Source organism: Olea europaea, chromosome 1 (genome assembly GCF_002742605.1).
Source record: "Olea europaea var. sylvestris chromosome 1, O_europaea_v1, whole genome shotgun sequence".
NCBI lineage: Eukaryota > Viridiplantae > Streptophyta > Magnoliopsida > Lamiales > Oleaceae > Olea > Olea europaea.
Genome location: NC_036237.1, coordinates 10171759 through 10197124, shown reverse-complemented (window position 1 = coordinate 10197124; position 25366 = coordinate 10171759). Strand labels below are relative to the sequence as shown.

The window sequence follows — 25366 nt, the reverse complement described above, 5'->3', positions numbered from 1 at the left end:
TAATTATCGAGATGTGACATATTCGTATAACAACGAGAAGAAAACAAAAGGATAAAAAAATTTGTTAGAGATTGATGTCTCAAGACATTTTCTTTAGGCATGTCACAATCTCCCTTGCAACTTACATTAATTCTTGTCCTTAGAGGGCCATGGAAAAGATAAAATATCAGCCATCTAAGTTTCAATAATGTAATACATATATTTATATAGACATAGAGAGAATGATCCATTATGTATCGAGACTTATATTAAACATTAATGATATGATTCTACAATTAATTGGTGAGTAATTTGTGTGGTGAATCTCGTTATGTATTTATAATCTAATATACAAAATATGTTCTTCAAATTAAAAGAAGATAAGTCGAACAAAAATAATATTGTTCGTAAATCATACATGATTGTTGAAGTTTAAGTGTTAAAATAAATGCATTAGGGTGCATGGAGTGGAATTGACTTGAAAATGCCAAGAAATGAAAAATTGAAAGCCCAAAATTTTTAATATCATATTTATCACATATGATGTCTATGCCGCTGTTTGGTCTGGTCTAAAATTTTGAGGAAAAATTAAGATAAAGTTAACAATAAATTTTAATTATATTTTTCAAAGAATTAGCAATTGTTATCAACCTCTACACATTTCTCTATGACGTTGTAATTAACAAATTTTCTCATAATTTAGGCCCTATTTGAGTCCCATTAATTTTTTGTAATGTATTATAGAATAGTAAATTGATGAGAAATGTATGGTTTAAAAAAGAAACAGTTTTTTTATTTGCTTATAATATTATTTTAATGAAGAATGTGTGGTTGAAAATAAGTACCGAAGAAAAAATAATGGGAAAGAATGAAAAAAAATGTAGCTCAAGCAATGGTTTAATAACAAAAGAGCACTAAAATATGTTAAATTCAAAAATATAAATATGTATATAGTATGGAATTTGAGCAACTATTACAATCGTCGCAATGTAATAGGGGTGTAAATTTGGCACGCCGACTCGAGCCCGATCTGCCCCGTGTGGCTCGTCGAGCCAGATGAGCCGGTCGTGTCACGAAACATTTTGTCTGAGCCAGCAAAAAAATTAGAAAAATATATATAAAAAAAAACAGAAAAAACATATACATGTACATTTAAATCTGCCTTAACAAGCAGCTATGAAGCTGAAGGCTAGCTGCCTGTTTTCAGGCAGCTAATCGAGTGCAAATAAATATGAAAGTTTAAAATTAAAATTCCAAATTTGAATTTTAAATTTAGTTGAAATTGTATATTTTTTGGTTATAAATATGAGTTTAAGACTCCACCTACGTCGATTGTAACCGGTCCTAAGCCGAAAAAATGAGGAGAATTGTAACTTTTATTTAATTTATAATTCGTTAAAATTGTGCAAATTTAAAATTTTTAGAATTGAGAAAAAAAAAACAGAAAAAACATATACATGTACATTTAAATCTGCCTTAACAAGCAGCTATGAAGCTGAAGGCTAGCTGCCTGTTTTCAGGCAGCTAATCGAGTGCAAATAAATATGAAAGTTTAAAATTAAAATTCCAAATTTGAATTTTAAATTTAGTTGAAATTGTATATTTTTTGGTTATAAATATGAGTTTAAGACTCCACCTACGTCGATTGTAACCGGTCCTAAGCCGAAAAAATGAGGAGAATTGTAACTTTTATTTAATTTATAATTCGTTAAAATTGTGCAAATTTAAAATTTTTAGAATTGTCATGGAGAAAAAAGGCTCGACTCGGTAAGGCCCGAGCTGAAAGCTCGGGTCGAGCCTATAAAAAAGCTCGCGCCATTTTACTTGAGTCGAACTCAAGCCTCAAGTTTTGGGTCACGAGCCGGCTCGGCTCATTGACATGACTATCATATAGTGAATTTTTGGAAGGCAAGAAGTGAAGGGATTAGAAAAATCTCATTTGTCGCGCAATTTAATTAATTAATTTTTATTTTAAAATATGATTTAAATAAAAATATGAAAATGAAATGAAAATACACTAAAATAAAGAGATTTGAGAAGAGCTCGATGAATTCGGGATAGGGAACGAGTTCTCCACCCCGTTCACTCTTCATCATGACAAGGCAATATTGGATGAGACCTATGAAATATATCTTTAATACGGTTTGAAAATTGAAATCAATAATTTTCAAAAAATAAAAAAATCAGACCCATCTATAATTTTCATCAAACATACTTGTAACTATCTTAATTTATTCCGAGACATTCAAGCTTCAAATTAAAATACTCATTATTCAAGTAAAATAAATACAACATATACGACAAGAAAGCACAATAAACAAGATTTTAATTTTCTTTAATACCGTCCATTGTGATACAATTCTACCAAACAATTAACAAAACCATTCTCTATAATTAAAATTTGACAATTTAAATGACAATGACATGTATAAGTTAGGAAACGTTTGATAGCACACCAATTTTTGTCTAGTTCAAGGCACAAGCTAGAAAATATGTCATCATTATATATATACACACAAAAATGGCATAATTATTTTTTTGAAGCATCTATTAATTTCAACTAGATAGAGTTATCCTGTTTGGGGTCAATTCTAATTTTAATGCATTTTTTTTTCTTTTCAATGACACATTCTTCAATAAAATAATATTACACTTAAATTCAAAAATTTTCTTTTTTTTTTAATCACACGTTGTCCAAAAAACTCACTATTTAAAAATATTTATATTATTTAAAACCTCATTAAAGTAGAGCCCAAAGAAGGGAATTTTCATTACAATTTCTTTTAAGATAATGATTCACAATTCAATTGGAAGAAATAATATGTAGACTTCTTTATGAAAGTTTGAGGTAGGGTTTATCCTCTCCATTTTTTTTTGTGACAGAAAACTCATTAGTAAGTAAGATGTGATTTAAATAAAGGATTCGAACTACTTATATGATCAGAATTGATCTTTTAATGAAATCCTAAGATTTGATATTGTGCCCGCAGAGCTCACATAGCTCAAACGAGCAATTTCAATTATATAGAATGCAAAAATAATAATCAGATTTCAAAATTAATATTCTTAAACGAGCTTGCATAGCATATTATCGCTTAGATTTGAAGACAATAATATATTAAGATATGATACCATTTCTAATGATGTTAACATGAAACTCAAGACACAACAAATTGGCAGAGGGAAGGAACGGAACGGGCTTGCTAATTTTTTAAATTTTTAAATTTTTTTTTAAATTTTTTAAATTTTGCATGAAAATAAAACTTATAGACTCACAAGAAAAGTGACAAGAAATAGGAATATTGAAGAATATGGCTTGAAAATAAGTTGAAAAATGTGACAAGAAATAGGAATTAATGATAAAAATTGAATTATAAAAGTCATTTGTAGCATCCATATTTTGCGCATTAATTTGAACTCATTGTTAAATAGTTTTTCAATCTAAAAAATTAATAGTAAAAATTCATGCATACACGAGAAATGCTACCAATTTGAAGACACGAATGATGTGGACTCAATAGAAAGCATGACAACGCAGTTTTATATGTGGTCCATCCCAATTATAGAAAAGGGTTTGTTTCCTCCATTAAATTTGTCATTTCTAGAATTGTGTGGTCACCGATTCATTATTGAATTTACGACTTCACCCAAGAAACACTATAATGAAAAATGAAATCATATTCATACGAAATAATTGGAAATGCAACACTTAGAACACTTTAAAGGACTACAAATACACCACGCAATATTCAACATGTCAACATATTGTCCAGTTCAAGGTAGCATTCATTTAGTACTGGCGATTGAATGTACTTAAAAATTACACATTATTTTTATTATGCTTAAATTAATTCAAAGAAATTAAAATGACACAAGTTAAACTTGTTTAATTTATCAAAATACTTGATCTATAATATCATTTAAAAGTAGATTTAATCATGCGTTGTGAAAAAATTAGATTAAAGTAGGTTTTTTTTTTTTTTAAACATAAAATCACATGATATTCTTCCTCATTGTCTCAGAATCGCTGTTTATAAAACAGAAAATTGGGAAAATTGCAGCCGAGGTACCAAACCTTTCGTTTATTAGCAGACTTTGCCAAAACCTTTAGTTTGTGCCACCGGAGATACCAAACCTTCAAAAAATGTGTGGGGCCAGTCCAAAATGACGGTTTCCGTCTGTTTGACCGCCAAAACCATCAGTTGACCCCTTTAATGACAATTTCAAGAATTTTCCCCAAATAAGTGAAGGGCAACATGGTCATTACACACATTTTCCTCCTCAACTAAAAACTTCACTGTTTATTTCCCTCCATTTCTTTATCACTATATATTACCTACCTTCTCTCTCACAGGTAGTAAAAAAAATCAGCAAGAAGATGGAGGGGAATGTATGCAGATGTGGTTCCCCAGTGCAGATGAAGACCTCGTGGACGAACTTGAACCCGGGAAGAAGATTTCTCACTTGTCTTCGAAGCCAAGATGTGGGTGGATGCACCTTCTTTATGTGGTGTGACCCTCCGATGTGTGAGAGATCGAAGGAACTGATTCCTGGTCTATTACGAGTTAGGAGGGAAATGGAAGCTGAAATCGACACCCTTCAAGCAACAAGACCAAATGTGTGGAAGATCTGGCTCTTCGGCTTTGTGTGTGGAGTGTTTGCAAAATGGGTTTGTTCCTAGGTATGTAGGGTCAGATTGTAAGATTTTAGTTTTTTGTTCCAGAAATTTGAGTTTATGGTTTCGAAATGGAGCCATGTTCTAGATGTTGTAAAATGCATATGTAAAAAAGGAAAATTTGTGTTGTACATTTTGACTTGAAATTTAACGATATTTTCCTGGCCTCTATGTCAAATGCGAAATTAAAAGAGCAGATTACACTTCAAACTTATCTGAAGAAGGTGCACCATATGTACCAAACCTTATAACGATTCGCAGAATCAGTACCAAACCTTTTCTAATGGTTTCAGACAGAGTACCAAACCTTTAAAAATATTGCAGTAAAGGTACCAAACGTTTGATAATACGTTCACAGGAAGTATCAAACATTCTCATATATTTCATAATTGCCTACACATCAGATCTTACAAATACAATTTCAGAAACCAACGAGAAAAAGCAGAAACATAATGCAAGATATTCGACATCAACATTATCATCACATTGAACAATTTCATCAAAAATTCCAGTTATATCTACAAAATACACAGCATTGGAAGCATATATTTCCAGTTTAGTTTACAAAAAACCACAGCTTTTCCCCAAAAAGGTAACTATACAAGAGAAACCACATGATGTTCAAGATTGCGATCCTCTATACTTGGACTTCTTAGTTTGTGACTTGGAGGTTTGCGTTGAATGTGCTTTTCTCTTCCCCTTTGTTGATCTAGTATGTGTATCTTCTTGTGTGGTTGGTTGAGACTATTGCTGTGAACTATCTTCACCAGGCAGTGCCTCCTTACAGCTTCTTTTGTTATGTCCAGACCCTCCACAGCGTTTACACGTCATCTTCATGCCAGTCCTTCCCATCTTCACGCTTGAAGATGGCTCTGCCTGTGACCTCTTCCTCAATTTTTTGGGTCTGCCAGCCTGTTTTCTCTTCCGAGTTTGAGTGAGAGGATGCTTTCCCAATTCTGGCCACAGTTCAGGCCCTGACATCGGGTGGATCACTGGGGAGTAACATTTCAGGTATGTCTCCTTGCTATACCATGGGTCGATGTACTCATACATGCCAATATCCCTTGAAAGCATGCCTGATATTGCATGGGGACGTGGTATTCCAGTGAGCTGCCATTTTCTGCAAGCACATGCATGTTCTGTCAAGTCAACGCTCCACCTCAAACCGTCTCTGCTGCTTATCTCAAATTTCTGATTGCCTACATAGTCTGCCTTCAAGTACCTTGCCTCAGACTTAGCCTTCTCAATGATTTTCACAATTCTTGGCCCGAATGCATAATCCCACCTCTCTGCCGCTTCCCTTTTTGCATTCATCCTTATTATTTGCTGATGCTGAATTTTCTCTAGCATGGAGATGATGGGCCTGTCTCTGGCAACAACAATAGAAGAGTTGAATGCCTCACACAAATTATTAAGAAGAATATCACATCTTGAATGCTCTTCAAAATTGGATCTGGTCCATTGGGAAGGAGGTTTTTCAAGGAACCAGTTGTAAGCCTCTTCACTTATGTCTTTTAACTCATTCATTGCACTCTTCCACTCTGGCACTGTTGTTGCCCTTGCTGCGTTCCAAAATAGGTTCTTAAGTGCCAGACCTTTGTGTGCCAAGGTGAAATTGCTATAAAGATGTCTAGCACAACACCTATGCTCCGCTCCTTCACAGTATTGACTTATGAAATCCACCAAACCCTTTTGTTTGTCGAAAATGAATGTCCAAGCTCGAGGGTTGTGCATCCCTATGTTATCAACCAACAATTCTATGAACCATTGCCAGTTTGTTTTGTTCTCTGCATCCACAACTGCCCATGCTAACGGGAACATAAAATTCTCACCATCAATGCCAACAGCTGCCAACAACTGTCCACCTTCTGCAGATTTTAGGAAGCATCCATCCAACCCAACAATTGGCCTGCACCCAGCCTTAAACCCTTCCTTACAAGCCCCAATGCAGATGTACAATCTCTTAAAAGTATGTCCCGAACCTTCGATTTGGACTGTACTGCCTGGATTTGTTCTCTTCAATTCCTCACCGTAATCCCATAAAATTTTGTACTGCTCAGCTACAATCCCATTAATAACTTCTGCACATTTCAATCTTGTCCTGTAGAACTGATGCTTTGAAATCTCATACATGCAGTCCTCTTTCACAGTCTCCATAAAACTACTCATTGGAATGTTTGGATCAGACCTAAATTTTCTCACGTACTTCTTTGCCAGAAAACCTGAATTAACCCTTCTATTTTGCCACACCATGGTACATGTGTGCTCATCTACAAATGTATTAATTCGAAGACTCTTGTCGGATTGTTGGTATGCATACAAAACCCAAGGACAATTATCTTGACATAGAACTCTCAACCGTGTCCTCATATTTTTCACGTATCTCAGTTGCCTGGAATTTTTGACTGAGTATTGAACTACTGAATTCCTTAGAATCTTGACGTTGTCAAATTTCATCCCTGGCAGAAATGAATTAAACTAGAATGCATTATCATCCAAATAAATTAAACCAGAAATGAATTACACAAAATAGTGGACATTACCTAGCTTGAACTGTGGATCTTCCATATCAATTGCAGGGTTAAACTAGCACGCATTCTTCCTTCTGGCAGATGATCTCTCAGCCTCGGTATCACTGGGTAAGCTTCTAAGCTCACTGGTGTCTTCGTATTCTATTCCAGATTCTTTCCCAGCAGCTACCTCCCCTTCCTGCACATCCCTTACACCTTCCTGCTCACCACTTGCACCAATGTCAAAACCTTCACTCAACCTGAAATATGTGTTTTCATCATTATCCTCCACAGCAATATTTTCTTCCTGCTCGTACTCCGAGTTAGTGAATTCCTCTCCCAAAATACCCTCCTCATATTCATCATCTAGCTCAGGACCTTCACCAAACTCCACATCAGTTTCAGCAGCTTGCACCTCTGGTTCGGCATCATGCAACTCATGTTCAGCAGCTTGCGCCTCTTGTTCAGCAGCATGCAGCTCCTGCTGAGCCTGCTGCTGTGGTCCAGAAGCATGCACATCAATTTCAGCAAGCTGCACCTCTGTTTCGACATCATGTTCAGCAGGTTGCGCCTCTTGTTCAGCAGCATGTAGCTCCTGCTGAGCCTGCTGCTGTGGTTTAGAGTCATGCAACTCATGTTCAGACCTCAACTGTGGTTCAACATCATGTGGTTTCTCTGGTTCAGTAGCATGCACTTCTGATTCATGTGAGTCTACTTCAGCCCCTATAAAATCAACCTTTGTATACTCATGCTCTGTTCCATGCATTGTATAAACTTCCTCTTCATCTGCTTCCATGTCATCCACTTCATCAACTACACACACGTCATCACCTTCTACTGATTCATCAAAAATCTCAATTGCATAGTATGGTTGCTGCTCATTCAATGCTTCACCAGACTTTTGAACCTTCACCAATTCCTCACCAGTCTCACAATCAAACACTCGAACATCCTTCTGTTCTGTTTCATCCCAAGGCAACTCCAAAACCTCAACTACAGGCAAGCAATACAGTTCAGCTTCCTATTATCACCAAGCCACTTCACTAAATTCATGAAATCTGAGTCTTTAACCAACCAAAATGAACCTTCACTCATTTTTTTCTTCTCCATCTTGTACAGATATCTAATTCTATCAGAATATCCTAACATCTTCACGGCATTGTCCAAAAGAAATCTATTGAAGAAATCAGGGTCGATATAGTCTATATAACTTATTTTCCCATGCTCATACACAAAATTTATCATCTTCTGCAATAAAATTCCACCATGATGAAGCCGTATGCTGAAGTACTATGAATTTTCCCCTGAAAAAACACCGAAAAAAGGAAGTTAAGCCCTAGCCCTTTTCAGTTCGAGCAAGAACATGTGCAGAAAAGATAGTACACAAGCATTACGCTCTAATACACCAAATCACTTAAATTTTTTGAATTCCTCAGTACGTGAACACAATCGAACAGGGGAACTTCATAATCATACAACTTCACATCGTAAACTGAAAACAGGGGAAGACACTTACCATACACGGGTTGGGGAAGAGAGCCTCGAATGTGGGCTGCAATGTCCACTGGATGTTCGTCTTCTTCGAAGTCCGTTTCATCTTCTTCGTGGGTTTTCGTAGGTTCCATAGTGGATGGTGAGTGAAAGGAAGTTGCAACTGACGTGTTTGATGTTGAGGAGGGAAATGTGTGTAATGACCATGTTGCCCTTCACTTATTTGGGGAAAATTCTTGAAATTATCATTAAAGGGGTCAACTGACGGTTTTGGCGGTCAAACAGACGGAAACCGTCATTTTGGACTGGTCCCACACATTTTTTAAAGGTTTGGTATCTCCGGTGGCACAAACTAAAGGTTTGGACAAAGTCTGCTAATAAATGAAAGGTTTGATACCTCGGCTGCAATTTTCCCACAGAAAATTACTTAAATCTGAAATGTTATTCGGGTACATAGAGCAAATAAAATGTGTCACATTGAAGAGGATGACCTTGTGTTCACACCCCATAGCCTGTACCATCAAGATTGTGAGCACATCATTTCGATAGAAGGGTCAACCAGAAATGACCAAATATGAGCCGGACACAAGCCTAACAAGATTTTCCCATAAAGTTCCCACCTCGTCAAGAAATCTTAGGTCTTGAGATATTTCTGAATGCTGACAGAATTAAGGTAACATATCGATCAATGTACAATTCTCAAAACATGTCCACATGTAAGGAAACGGAAGAAGAAGTGAAAATGTTTTCTCTGTTGGTCTCAAGATCGATAGCATTCAAAACAAATTTATTTAGAAAGATTAAAATTGCATAGAGTAATAACACCAAGAAATTTTCACCCCGAAGGGCCCGGATGTTCAACCGAAGCCTACTCACCCGTTGAGCATCTACAAAGTAGATTTGACTCAGATCCACTAAGAATCACAAAGAATCGATACAAATGTATGAAGAAACGGAGTTTCTTTACTTATGTTTTCTCTCGCCTCCCTTTTAGAAGAAATTGTTCTCCTCACAATCTCTCACACTATATACAAAATACAACTCAAAACATCACTAAGAAATTTACAGAGATTGGACTCAAAAACACGAAGCAGTAAGAACTCTTAGGAAGAAGGAGACGAAGAGAAAACCCTAGAAGATAATCGAACCACTTCACATCGAAAGGCAAAGGGAGGCCTTTATAGTCCAGATAAAACGTCCAAATCCAACGATCCATATTAGACTAGATGAAGGGCCAACAATTAATATCACATTTTAGAGAATAGGCGTGTTTATCATAAACACACTTTATTTAAGTCCAAAACCCAGTGGCCCAACAGATGGTCCAATGTTCAGGTGATTCAGCCCAATCAAGAATAGAGAGGCAATCCATAACAATCTCCACCTTGCTGATCTATTCTTGAAATTCTTTTGTGGATTTAAAAACCAAAAACACTTGTTTCATTTGCTCTATACAACCTGTAAAAAAAGAAAAACTGTTAGTTTATACTCAAAATGTTACACAAAGAAAAAACTAGAAATTGTATCCATTACCTTCAACAGATGTTCAGAATTTTTAAACAATTCCTCAACTTATTTAGGGGTAATACCTTAGTACCAATATCAGAAGGATTAAATTCAGTTGGGATTTTAACCAGATTAATAAGACCCTTCTCAACCATATTTCTAACAAAATGAAATTTAATATCAACATGCTTAGTCATATCATGATATACAGGATTTTTACTCAAATGAATTGCACCTTGGTTATCAGCACATATTCTAACCATTTCATTCATGAAACCAATTTCATTTAATAAACCCCTTAACCACAAACCTTCTTTAACAGCATCACATGTTGCAATATACTCAGCTTCAGTGAAAGATAGAGCTACAAGTTTTTGTAGTTGGGACTTCCAACTAACACAACCATCACAAAGAGTAAACACATAGGAGGAGGTTGATCTTCTTTTATCTAAATCTCCTGCAAAGTCAGAATCTGTATATCCTTTCAAGATAATGCCTTCATTACATCTTTGGAATTTTAATCCTAGTTCAATTGTGCCCTTTAGATATCTTAACATCAATTTGATTGCTAACCAATGTGTCTCACCTGGATCTGCCATGAATCTACTAAGCATGCTTATACCATGAGCTAAGTCAGATCATGTACATATCATAAGGTACATAATAGAGCCAACAGCATTTGCATAAGGTATTTTACTCATTCTGTCATATTTTTCATCAGTTTTAGGTGACTGTTCACTAGAAAGTTTGAAGTGATTAGCAATATGTAAAGTTACAGGTTTACACTCAGTCATAGCAAACTTCTCAAGTATCTTATTCACATAAGAGTTTTAATTTACATACAGAACACAATTCTTTCTATCTCTATTGATTTCCATGCCTAAAATTCTCTTTGCTTGTCCTAAATCTTTCATTTCAAATTCAGATTTAAATTTTTCTTTAACAGAAATAATTTCAGATTTATCATGGCAGGCAATAAGCATATCATCAACATATAATAAGAGATAGAGAGAATCAGGTTCTCCTGACCCTTTGAAGAAGAAACGAGAGTCAAAATTACTCTTAAGAAATCCCAGATTTTGAACATAAGAGTAAAATTTCTTATACCATTGTCTTGGTGCTTGTTGCAAACCATAAAGAGATTTCTTTAATAAATAAACCTGATCAGATTTTGACTTTAGTTCAAAACCTTTTGGTTAATTCATATAAATCGTTTCTTCAAGGTCACCATTTAGGAAGGCTGTCTTAACATCAAGCTGGTCTAATTCCCAGTTGAAGTGGGCTGTTAAGGCAAGTAAGATTCTGATAGAGGCGTATTTAGCAACAGGTGAAAAAATTTCATTATAGTCAATACCCTCTCTTTGTGTAAAGCTTTTGCCAGAAGTCTGACTTTATATCTAATGCCCCCAAAATTAGGTTCACCTTCTTTAATTTTATAAACTCATTTAGAGTCAACAACCTTCTGATTTTTGGGCCTATTGACCAGGATCCATGTATTATTTTTAGTTAAAGAGTCCATTTATTCTTGCATGGCTTTTAGCCAAAGTTTGGATTCCTTACAATTTGTAACTTCTTCAAAGGTTGTTGGTTCAGAATTAACAGATTCAAGTTCAGTGTAAAATGTTACAAATTCATCTGCATTAATTCTTGTAGAAGGGAACCTATTTCTTCTACTTCTGTCTCTAGTCAACTGATAGTTTTCGAGTGCAGTATTCTGAGATTGATTTTCAGCATCAGATTCATTTCGAGGTTGGTCTATATCAGATTGAGTAGACTCCACCTCAATCAAATTATCAGGGTCATTAGAATCATCTTCTAGACTATCCAGGACAGTTTCTTTAGCAGGAAGAGTCAAATCTGTATTTCGTGTTGAGGAGTTCTTACAAGGGAATTTACTTTCATCAAAAATCACATTTCTACTGATGATGACTCTGAACCCACCTTTTTCTCTCTCCCACAATCTATAACCCTTTGTTTCTTCACCACAACCTAGAAAAATACATTTTTGAGATCTAGGTTCAAGTTTGCCTATGTTTTGGTGAGAGTAGGCAGCATACCCAAAGACCCTTACTTTCAGGTAATCTGGAGAATTTCTACACCATAAGTGTTCAGGGATTTGAAAATCAATAGCACTTGAAGGTATTCTATTTATCACATAAGTGGCAGTTTTCAGGGCTTCTCCCCAAAAGATCTTTGGAAGACCAGAACTAAGTAACATACACCTAACCTTTTCCAATAAGGTTCTATTCATTCTTTTTGCAATACCATTTTGCTGAGGAGTGTGTGTTATTGTTCTGTGCCTCAAGATTCCAAATTCTTTACAAAGAATATCAAATTCAAAATTACAAAATTCAAGGTCATTATCTATTCTAAGTGCTTTTACATTTTTGTTGGTTTGATTTTCCATCATCAGTTTCCATTGTTTAAAGTTTTGGAAAGTGTCTGATTTATATTTTAAAAGAAAAGTTCAAATTTTTTTTGAAAAATCATCTACAATTAGCAAATAAAATTTGAACCCACTTAAAGTATTTACAGATGCTGAACCCCATAAGTCAGCATGTAAATACTCTAGTATAGAATTTGATTTGTGCATTCTAGTTTTAAAAGGCAGTTTATTTTGTTTTCCAATAACACAATCTTCACAGAATTCTAATTTTTCAATATTGTCCTTTCCAAAACATTTTAATTTGTTTAAAATTGTCAATCCCTTTTCACTAATATGGCCAAGCCTCTTGTGCCAAATCAGGGTCCTATTGTCACGTGATTTTACAACTGCAGAGCTATTCCCAACTAAAGTTTTAGCTTGCAGTGTAAAGATTTCATTAGATTTAGGAGAAGAGATTATCTCTTTACAGTTAAGATTAATTACCGTTTGTCTTTTATGAATCCTAATTTCATATTCATCATCCAATTACCTCAAAGAAAACAAGTTTCTTTGAGGATCAGGCACAATCTGATCTGAGATAATTCAAGAATATTGTTGTTTTCCAGTAACAACTTAAGGTTTCCAATACCTCTTATTTGACAGGTCATATTATTCCCCATCTGAACTTGACCCCCCACTATTCAGGTCAGTAAAATCAGTGAACCACTCTTTAATGGGACACATATGGAATGAACACCCAGAGTAAAGAATCCATTCATTTTGGTTTCTTTTGGTTGTGGTAACAAAAATAACTCCCTGTATATCAGGTTCATTATTGCAAACAACAGCTGCAGACCCATCTATATTTGTTTTACCTTTCATGTCAGATATTTTCTTAAAACAGTCTTTTATGAGATGTCATGTTTTACCACAGTAATAACATTTTCTGGTTGGCAACTTAGGTTTTGATTGATTTCTGTTTTGATTCCTGAATTTAGGAAATTGAGGCTCTCCCTTCTTGTGTGAATTAAAATTACATTGATTATTCTTTTTGTTCTGATTTTCTTTCTCTCTTACATTCAAATCTTCCTCAAACTTGGAGTCTTTGGATTATGTTTTAAGTTCAAGTTCTTTATTCTTTAGAGCCGATATAACAATATCAATAGTAAGGTCAGTTCTCCCATACTCTAAAGCATTTCTCAGTTCTCTGTATTTGTCACCTAGTGCATTTAACAGAGCAACAACTTGTTGATCTTCAGATAATTCCTTTTCACAATCAGTCAATTCTTGAATCAATCTAGTGAATTTATCAAAATTATCTTCTAGGCTTAAGGAGGGATCAAATCTAAAATTATAGAATTGCCTAAGAAGATAACATTTGTTAGGCATAAATTTAGTCAAGCAGAGGGATTCTAGTTTGGTCCATAAGGCTTGAGTAGTAGTAGTTTTCCCAACTTTTCTTATTACACTATCAGACAGATGTAAGAAAATTGAACTCCAGGCAATCTCATCTAACTCCTGTCTCCTATATGCACTTATCTCAGCATGCCATGCCCCATTAATGACCCTGTGGTAATAATAGAGCCCTTATTTTCTGGCGCCACAACCTAAAATCTCCAATCCCTCTCCAAATTTCTACTTCAAATTTTTGTGCAGTAGTCACGATCACAGATAAATTCACAGATTCAAGTTTATATGCCACACAAGATGTAGTAAGTACAGACAGTAAGAGTAAACAATAAAGATTTCAATATAGCAATCTTATATTAAGAACGTGCAGATATTTAACAAGAGTAATGTAAAGATATAGCTACCAACTTGAAAGATGGTCTAAGGGGTGATGACCTGTTCAACCCACTACCCCCTCAGATTTCCAGATCCTCGTAGGAGACCTTGGACAAAGGAAGGTAGCAGAAGATCAATTACCTTAATGACCAACTCTATGAGTAGTATATTATCTAAACAATTAACTGAGAAACTAAGAAAGTAAGGAACTTATACCAAAAATTGAAACACAGTATTACAGAATGAAGAAGGTAATTAAGGGAATACCAGAACCGGTTGCACAATCCAAGGTATCACACAAGAAGCCAACGAGTCACAGCAACTTAGTGTGACTCAGCAGTGAGTCACAAAAAATCAGCAGAAATCGAAATGAGTCGAGTTGACTCACTGCTACTCAGTACGAGTCTTTATGAAACATTACTCAGAAAGATTTAGAAGCCTCAAAAACCCAAGAAAAATACAGTAATCATCAGAAATAATATCACAAAGAATTATCACAAAGTACGCAGTTGAAAGATCCAACAAAAGGTCGAACCGAAGATAGATCTTGTAAGAAACTTTCACAAGGAGTACTCGATTTAAGATTTAACCAAAAAATCTACGATCTAGGATTTTTATAGAAAAAAAACTTTAAAAGAAAAAATTCAAAAAACCCTAACCCTTCGTAAACTGCTCTGATACCACATGTTGGTCTCAAGATCGATAGCATTCAAAACAAATTTATTCAGAAAGATTAAAATCGCAGAAAGTAATAACACCAAGAAATTTTCACCCCGAAGGGCCTCGGATGTTCAGCCGAAGCCTACTCACCCGTTGAGCATCTACAAAGTAGATTTGGCTCAAATACACTAAGAATCACAAAGAATCGATACAAATGTATGAAGAAACGGAGTTTCTTTACTTATGTTTTCGCTCGCCTCCCTTTTAGAAGAAATTGCTCTCCTCACAATCTCTCACACTGTATACAAAATACAACTCAAAACATCACTAAGAATTTACAGAGATTGGAATAAAAAACACGAAGCAGTAAGAACTCTCAGGAAGGAGACGAAGAGAAAACCCGAGAAGATAATCGAACCACTTCACATTGAAAGGCAGAGGGAGGCCTTTATGGTCTAGGTAAAACGTCCAAATCCAACGATCCATATTAGACTAGATGAAGGGCCAACAATTAATCTTACATTTTAGAGAATAGGCGTGTTTATCATAAACACGCTTTATTTAAGTCCAAACCCCGGTGGCCCAATAGATGGTCCAATTTTCAGGTGATCAACTCAATCAAGAATAGAGAGGCAATCCATAACATTCTCAAATTTAACCTCAGCCATAAATTTCTTCAGAATTTCTTGTTTTTGCATCTCATCACTAGCCGGAAGGCCCACGGATTTCTGTCGTTGATCAAACTGCATGCAGCATTTCATGGAAAACACACACACAATTCTGAGTTAATAACAAAGATGAAAATAGATAAAAGAAGGGGCACGCTTATTTTTTCTTGGTCAGCGACCATATAGCACCATCGTAATTAGGGGCGAATTTAGGATTTCAAGTCAACATAGGCGGCCGTCAATCGTCATCACAATAAAATATTACGAGTCAGTTTGATGCTTTTTTTTTTTTTTTTTGCAAAAAATGTATTTTGGAATAGTGATTTGATGAAGAAAGTGTTATTAAAAATAAAGAATAAATTTGAATTTGTGTGTAATATTATTTTATTGAAAAATGTGTGATTGGAAAAAAAAAAAAAAAAAAAAAAGGAAATGATACATTGCCTAAAATTTAAATATGACAATTATTTTGTTCAAAATGAACATCTATAATTCTGTTATACATATTAACTGTATTTACCAAATGATATTGTGGTCGAGTTTTCCGTAATTCAAAGGAAGAGCAATCTTTACATAATTTGAAAAATAATTCATGGTAATTCAAGTCATATTTTTACATACCCATTTTTGCAATTTCATTCCCGTCTACATACCCAAAAAATCACTATAACGAAGAAGGTAATATTCATTCGGCTAAAACTTAACATATATTATTCTGTTCAATTAAATTTTAAAATTTAGCAATTGCCACAATGGTTTAGCTCTCCATAATGCTAAAGAGAGATGGCAAGTTCGAATCCTCTCCATATTTGATTAATTTTGTAAAAAGGGTAGGAAAAAAAATATTGCACCAAAAATTGGTTGGGAAGAGATTTGAACTTCGGACTTCCAATGTGTATTGGCAACCTCCAACCAATTGAGCAGCAAGAGATGCATGGAAATGAAGTGAATTATCATTTATATAACTTTAAAAGTTTATATATTGTTGACAACAAAAATGGCTCCCGACGGATCTACTCTAGCTCACCAATCCTTGGATCCGCCCCTGATTATAAATAATTATAATTTCACGTCAATTAGGCCAGCTTTCAACGCATTCGAAAGACTCCAACAAGTCATCTTAACGTGTACATTCCATAGTTCTGCCCTGATGAAGTATTTTTAACTTCAATTTAGTTCCATTAAATACTTAATACTGGGCTGTATATAATGAACAATGTTTTATCTTGTTTTTCTTCTTTTGTACTGTCAAGTACTATCCGATTCTCCACATCAAACGCAATAGGGCAGGCTCGTAGGGATCTCTAAAATAAATGGAATGGAGTATATGATCCATACCATCATCTTTTCCACTGTTGGAACGCATTTCCGTGTCCAGATTCGAGATTTGGCTGTTTTCAGGTTCTGCCTTCTGGGTATCAGTCTTTGCTCACGTTTTACCAAATATTTCCACCATTCCATCTGGTTATGCTTGGTTAGGAGGATATAGATGTTATATGGGCTTCCACCCCATGAGGAGATAAGTGGTCCAAATCCATTATATATTGTATTTTAAGTCACACCATATGTACACATATAGTTAAAAAACGTCTCTGCATATGAAAAAAAAAAATATTTAGGATCCGTTTGATTGTAAATGTGGAAAAAACAAATCAATTCCATGTAAGTTGGAAAAGAAAAAGCCACCAAAATCATAGGAATTCGATTTCCACTCAGTTGGCCAAAAACATGTTTTAAGTATTTGTACTTTGTAATTCGAACTTCTTTTTCATTTTCGTATTAAACAGTCAAAGTAGAAAACGAATTCCTTGGATGTGACATTTTTAATGGAACTTAATGCTATCAAATGGACCCTTGTTCAATCAATGCATTCACAGATGAAGCAAAACCCTAGAGCTTAAACCTAGCACGCACAATTAAAATCACAAGGGATAGCATTTTTTATTGTGCTTAAAAATAACTCAAGCTTTAAAGTATTTATTTTTGCCAAACAAGTTACTCTTTTTTTTTCTAACAAACAATACTTTTCTTGAAAGTAAGGGGTATGCATTTAACTTAGACATGCTGTCATATTCGAAATAATAAGAAGCACTCATTCCCATCCTGATGCATTCTACGCCTGATCTCTTCAATAAGCATATCTTGAGTTGTTATGAAAATGGGATCCCCAATAGCGGGAGACAATCTCACGGTATTGTTTTATTCAATGTTTGTTCAATTACTCTTTTACCTGCAAAAAGATTTTCAAATAATTATATAAACTTTTTGTAAGTGACTCACTTTGTCTAGTTCATGAACTTCTATATAGAATTTTACATAATTATACGAACGAGTTTCATATACTTCCATTTTAAAAGACTATCATCGACATTGATAAAATTTCGCTGGGTTTTAATATAATATATATTACTATAAAAGGACATACACAGACCATAACATATTCCCACCTTATCTGATAGGGTAGAATGAGACACAGCAAGAAGAATGATGACATCTCAATCAATCCAAATTGTGGGCAGGATAGGGAGGAGAAAGAGATGGGCTCTTGTTAATATACAATACATTTCTAAAAAAGAGCAATATATAAGGACCGCAATTTCTTGCTTACTATGATATAAAACTTTCAAGCATACACATTGAGACAAAATAGAGTTTTGCAAAAACAATCCCAAGTATTAATATATCCAAATACAGTAAATAAACAACCCAAAACCTGTTTATTTCTTTACTAATTCAGAATCTAAAAATAAATAAAAAAAACATTGGAATTAACAATCTCAAACCTACAGAATTCATTACTGATTCAAAATTTTAAGAAATCCAAAAACCTTTGTGTTCAACCATTTGACTCATTCCATCAATTCATAAAATATCCATTTAGAACGCTGTTTGGGTGCCATTTTCAAGAACTCAACCTTCTTTGCTCTAGTACTAAGCCTTGAAACGAGTATGATCATCCAAGTTTTGGGATCTCCTTGATAACTTCCCAACAACTACACTCTCTAGAGTCAATTGATTCAATAGTACTAATGATCTTGTCAATGGTATGAACAAGCATGTCTATAACATCTGATTGAGTATTGTTGGTCACAAATGAGCTAGATTTTGCTTCAAACTCGGTTCTAATTAGTTTTCTAGTCACAGGGAGAACCATTGAACTCATTGGTTGAGAAGGTAATGCTGAAGTGAAGTGACCAGGAGATGATGACTGTTATAAAAGTTCTTGTTTATCACTTTGAATGAACGTCCACTACCAAAATTATACATTAACCCATCTGTTAAACCACCACCTCTGCTTTCTTTTCTCTCTATTAAGTACAACACTTTAAAGAAAAATTACAGATCTGAAATATACACTTGTAAAACTCTAAAATAATACCACTGGACACCAAGAACAATGACCGATTTAGGCTCAAATTCTTGTACCCTTCTGTATCATCAAAGAAGCCCTAACCCAAACCACAAACCCTCACAAGTCCCAACGAGGGGTTGCTTCAATGGACAAATTTAGACTCTAACCATGGATTTTGGTTTACTCACACAGAGAAAACGCCCAAATTTCAAATCTCACAGAGAGAAGAAGATCGACTCACAGAGAAAAGATGAACAGATAAAGAACAGAAAAACCCAGAAGGTTCCTGACGGCTAGAGTAAAGAGAGAATGAAAAAGTCCCTCAAATTCGGGTTAAAGACCCGTATTCATAGTGATACACAATCAACCACAGATCTATATCTTCGTCCAACGGTCCAGAGCAACTCACACACAATTGGCTGAATATCAGGTCATGGTTAGTGGGCCATCTCAAATAACGTTATTGGACAAGGTTTAGTACTTGGGCCATAGGCCATAATCTCATCATTGCCTAAAAAAGGACTGGATAGGCATGATGGCCTGACACTCTCAAATGTTCTTGCGTCAATGTCATCCCCTAGTCCAATTGAGTGTCTCCCAACAATATTTCCATTTCCAATTGCAATTCTCAAATCTTCACATTCCGTCTATGCAATAATTTTTATATGTAAGATGAGAATAGTGAAGAACTAAAATAATATGGTTGTTAATATATGAAACTACACATCACTGATTTGTATTGCTTAACTTCGTATATTATAATAAATTAAAGAAAATAATAATAATCTCACTTTAAAATAATCTTCTAGTACTTACTAGCCGCTTGTTTCATTGTCAATGCTTCATTGGCTCTCATCTAAACCCAGAGCTATGACGCATAACGTAGGCTAAGAGAAGTTGTATCGTAGTTTAAACCATTTCAAACAACTTAGATATTGGGAACGAGTCCTTTGACACAACTTTCTTGTTAGGAGCTGTAAGCATTTTCTTTCCTACAGTTATCTTGCTCAGTGAGCCATTACCATCATTTCATCCACAAATCTTCCAATGTCCATACTTTATATTTTCCAAAACCCATCCCTTTACTTTGCCATTTCCTGAATGTGAATCTCCCGATAATAATGTTACTAGATTGTACAAACAATGTGATAAACAATTAAAAAATCAACACGAGAGAAACGAGTTACAAGAATAGAACAACTCTCTTTGTAGTTTGTCCCAAATGCATGAATTCAAGACAACATAATTCCGTTGTTACTGTTAGGCAATTTGTTGTCAAACGACCTCCCTGGGCTATGATTTAACCTCGGTTTTATTATCAATCGGTCTTGGCCATATGATTGACTGGTACATTGACACAATTATCGAGACAACACAATCCACATTCGTATGGACCGCTCGAAGCAACCTATTGTAAATAATGTTGCTCACGGTTCGCCCCATTTCCTTGGAAGGCTATATTATTAATTTGAAGCCCATTAATATTGAGTCGAGCCTTGTTTGGTCCACAACTTAACCCTAACCTAACTTACCAATTTTGGATATTTACTTGGCTTATATTCCCGTCTCTCTCTCGGCCTCCATATGCGTGTGCCCAATTTCTTTCTTTGTGAGACTTTTTTCTTTGTTTCTTTCATCACTTCACTGTGACCTTCATGGTTAATCCTTAGTGAGCATATCATTGGACATCATCTTCCCAACCTATAGCAACCGAAAGTGGGGTAGCCTTGGTGATGGTTTAGAGTTGTCTCAACCTTGGTGGTGTCGATGAAATAGGTGAAACTGAGCTCGGTTTGAACTTGGTGTTTGTTAGAAATCAACCCTACATCTGGTATCAGAGCCGAAGTAACCTTCTCCGGCCAGAAAATTACCAAAATCGGCGGTGGTGTACGCGATTTCTATAGGAAACCGAAACTGCAATCCCATTTTTCGACCGAACTAGTGACTTTCCGGCGAAACCGATCCCATATCCGGAACCAGTAGGCTGAGGCGCCCCTTCTAGTGCGGCGTGTGGTGACAGCGCCGACCTTCGGTCGCGACGCATGGCTGCGATTCCGAGCGAACTTCCTTTGGGCAGTTTGCTCATTTCAATTCCCTGAACGCACCGACACTGTTTATTTTCTGTTTCAGATTACATAGAAAAAGTTGGACAATTTTGCCCCTGGTGGATCGACGGTTGAAACTGTATATATCTACCGAATTACTTTAGGCCAAGATTGCGGCCCTAAAGCAGTAGATTCTCATCTCTCTCGATTATACGGACTCAGACACGTCCGCTTTGGTAAATTGGCTTAACCCGTTAATTTTTCAGCATTAGTGCGTCACCATGTGGGTGACAATAGATTGGGGGTTGTCATTGCTTGGCAATCATTGCTTGTGCTAGAATTAGGATTACGTGCTCTTGATTGATCTTTTGATTGAATATTTATTTTTTGGGTTAAAATTAGTTTTGTAATTCTTAGTGATCTAATTATTGTGGAACTAGTTATCTGCTAGACGTATTTTTTGCTGCATTGTTATTTCTCTGCTTACTTATTCCGTTAGAAATACCGTGACCCTACCCGTTCGAACATTTCCTTGATCTAAGACCGCGAGTCTTACGAAACCCTGGGAATTCAGAATGGTGTATACTGTCTGTGGCCCTAGAACTACTTTGTGTGGTTTGATTGTGGTTTGTCCATTTTTGACTGTTGTGTAAAGATGACAACTCACAGTTTTGATTTGAGAATTTTTAATGGAAAGGGTGACTTTGCTTTTTGGCAACAAAAAATGAAGGGTATTTTAGTCCAACAAAAGATTTCAAAAGCCATTGAAGGCAAATTTTCAACTGATTTTTCACAAAAACAAAGAGAAGAAGCCGATGAGCTTGCTTATACCTCAATTATTTTACACTTGTTTGACGCCGTTTTAAGAAAGGTGGGTAAACTGAAAACCACTAAAGAACTTTGGAAGAAATTAGAAGACTTGTATTTGCTTAAGTCTACACCGAATAAACTTTACCTTCTTGAACATTTTTTCAGTTTTAAAATGGATTCTTCAAATGATCTTGATGACAATCTAGACGTGTTTAATAAATTGGTGCAAGATATAGTTAATTGTGATGAGACTGTGTCCGAAACTTATAAGGCTATAATTTTGCTCAATGCAATTCCTAATTCCTATAAGGAAGTTAAGAACGCCATTAAGTATGGTAGAGACGCGTCAACACCTGAAATTGTCATAGATTCCCTTAGAAGTAAAGAAATGGGAATTAGGGCTGAAAAACATGATAAGAGGAACGATGAGGTACATATGATGCAGGGTAGAACTCAATTTAGACAAAATAGTCATGAGGGATATCAAACTAGTGGCGAGTCAAGTTGTAATGGATGGAAAAAGAAGAGCAAAGGTAGGTCTAGATCAAAATCTAGGACTAAGTCGAGAAAATGCTATGATTGTGGAAACACAGGGCATTTTATAAAAGATTGTCATAAGGAGAAGGGCAAGCTAAAGGTTAAGGAGAGAGATGAGGTAAATGTGTTAGCATCTACTTTCGATATAAATGGTGGTGAGGTCTATATGATTACAAGTCCAGTTGTATACACTGCTGAATTAAATCTAACTGCTAATTCCCGCATGCATGAGTGGATACTTGACTCTGGTGCATCTTTTCATGTGACGTCTGAAAAGAATTGGTTTTATAAGTTGCATGAATCTAATGTTGGGCATTTTGTACTGTGTGATAACTTTGCCTATACTATTACTGGAATTGGTGACATAAACATAAAATTTGACACAAGTTTTGTGTATATGTTAAAGGACGTTAGATATATTCTTGAGTTGTCTAGGAATCTGATTTCAGTAGGGAGACTTGAGAAGGATTACTTTACTGGTAAAATTGGAAATGGTATGCTAAAAATGATCAAGGGTGCTTTAGTTTCCATTAAGGGAATTAAGAAAAACTATATATATATATATATATATATATATATATACACACACACACTACTGGAGAAGTGATTAGAGGCGTGAATTCCTCTATCTCCTCTGCAAAGATTGATCACACACACACATGGCATAATAGACTTGCTCACATAGGGGTTAAAGGACTTAAACTACTTAACGAAAAAGGGTGCCTTTGGTAATGACTGTGTGTCAGATTTGCCATTTTGTGATCATTGTGTACTTAGTAAGCATCATAGAACTTCTTTCTCCACGAGTGTTAATAGAGCTAAAGGCATGCTCGAATATGTGCACTCTGATCTATGGGGTTCTGCTAGTAATTCCACATCGGGTGGAAATAGGTATTTCATGTCTATTATTGATGACTACACTAGGAAAGTGTGGGTCTATCTTTTGAAGGATAAATCTAAGACCTTCAATACTTTTAATAATTGGAAGAGATAAGTGGAAAACCAAACTGACAAGAAAATCAAATTTTTAAGGACAGATAACGGCCTAGAATTCTACAATAAAGAATTTGATAGTATGTGTAAAGAAAGCGGCATAACTAGACATAAGACCGTTCCCTACACCCCTCAACAAAATGGGGTAGCAGAAATGATGAATAGGACCATACTTGATAAAGTACGTTGCATGATGATTAGTTCTGGTGTTCCCAAGTCATTTTGGGGTGAGGCTGTTATTACTGCTTGCTATTTGATTAATCTGACTCATTCTACTGCATTGAATGGTGACACTCCTCATGGGAGATGGTCGGGTAAATTGAGTGATTACTCGATACTTAGAACTTTTGGCTGTACAGCTTTTTCCCATCAAAGTGAGGGTAAGTTGGAACCTAGAGTTAGGAAGTGTGTCTTTCTAGGATACCCCGAGGGTGTTAAGAGTTATAAGTTATGGGATAGAAGTCAAAAAGGGGTTAAAATCATCATAAATAGAGATGTCACGTTTAACGAAAATGAGATGCCGTGTATTTAAGGGGAAACTGAACCTGAGAGTGAAGTTGAATTAGGAGAAGTGAGAGACCAGTTTAAGGTGGAGTTAGGAAAACTCAGTCCACCTACCCCTACTGCTTCAAATGAGGTGGAGACTCAAACTCAGGAACCCAAGGTGGAGAATAGTAACGAAATAGTGACAGAAGAGCACTATGAGGAAGAAAATCATTTAGCTAACTATAATTTAGTTAGAGATAGAGAGATGAGACAGACGAGAGAATCAAAAAGGTTCGATTTTGAATCTGAATTAGCTTTCGCCCAGGCTAGTTATGAAGAACTAGCTGATAAAGAGCCAAAGACCTTTGAAGAAGCAATAGGCAGTGATCAATCAATGAATGACTTAAGGCAATGAAAGAAGAGATGAGTTCTCTAGAAAAGAATCATACTTGGGAGCTAGTACCTAGACCTAAGAACAAATTAATTGTTGATTGTAAATGGGTTTTTAAGGTTAAGGAAGGAACTAGCAGCTCGGAACCTCTAAGGTTTAAAGCTAGGTTAGTGGCTAAAGGCTACACACAGAAAGAGGGCGTTGATTATAATGAAATTTTCTCACCAGTTGTTAAGTACACCACTATTAGGGTCATGCTCGCATTAGTTGCACATTTTGATTGGGAACTTGAACAACTTGACGTAAAAACTGCTTTCTTATATAGTGAGCTTGATGAACAAATTTTCATGAATTAACCAAAAAGTTTTAAGGATAAGTCAAAATCTGATTATGTGTGTTTTCTGAGAGATCATTGTATGGGTTAAAACAATCTCCTAGATAGTGGTTCAAGAGGTTTGATTCCTTTGTACTCACTATAGGGTTCCAAAGAAGTAAATTTGATCACTGCCTGTATTTTCAACACAATGAGACTGATGATAATTATCTGTTTTTGTTGCTCTATGTGGACGACATGCTTTTGATTGGATCATCCTCTAAGTGGATAAATAACATAAAAGCAAAATTAAGTGGTGAATTTGACATGAAAGACCTAGGTAAAGTTAAGAGAATCTTAGGTATTGAAATCGAAAGAGATAGGTCAAATTCTGTTTTATTTTTGCATCAGTCTCCATACATATCCAAAGTATATAAGAAATTTAATATGAGTGATTGCAAACTTGTCACGTTATCTCTTGCTAATCATTTTGTTTTATCGAAGGAACAATCTCCTTGCAATGAGCGTGAAGTTGTATACATGAGTAGAGTGTCTTACTCTAATGTGATTGGTTCCATAACGTATTTGATGGTTTGCACTAGACTTGATTTAGGTTTTGCTGTTAGTACTCTCAGTAGATATATTGCTAATCCGGGCCCTGAACATTGGGAAGCGCTAAAGTGGCTGTTAAAGTACTTGAAGGGTACAAGTAGCGTAGGTTTAAAGTTTAGTGCTAATAAAGAAGACATAAAATTAAAGGGTTTTGTAGATGCAGACTACGCGGGAGATAGGGATGGTAG

At 35.5% G+C, this 25366-nt stretch overlaps 1 protein-coding gene across 1 annotated transcript; it reads right to left on the bottom strand.

Moving 5' to 3' along the window:
• Positions 1–5398: 5398 nt before the first annotated feature.
• LOC111404078 lies at positions 5399–6907 on the bottom strand. Its single transcript, XM_023032811.1, has one exon. The coding sequence runs from the start codon at positions 6905–6907 to the stop codon at positions 5399–5401; it is 1509 nt and encodes a 502-aa protein (XP_022888579.1).
• Positions 6908–25366: the final 18459 nt, after the last annotated feature.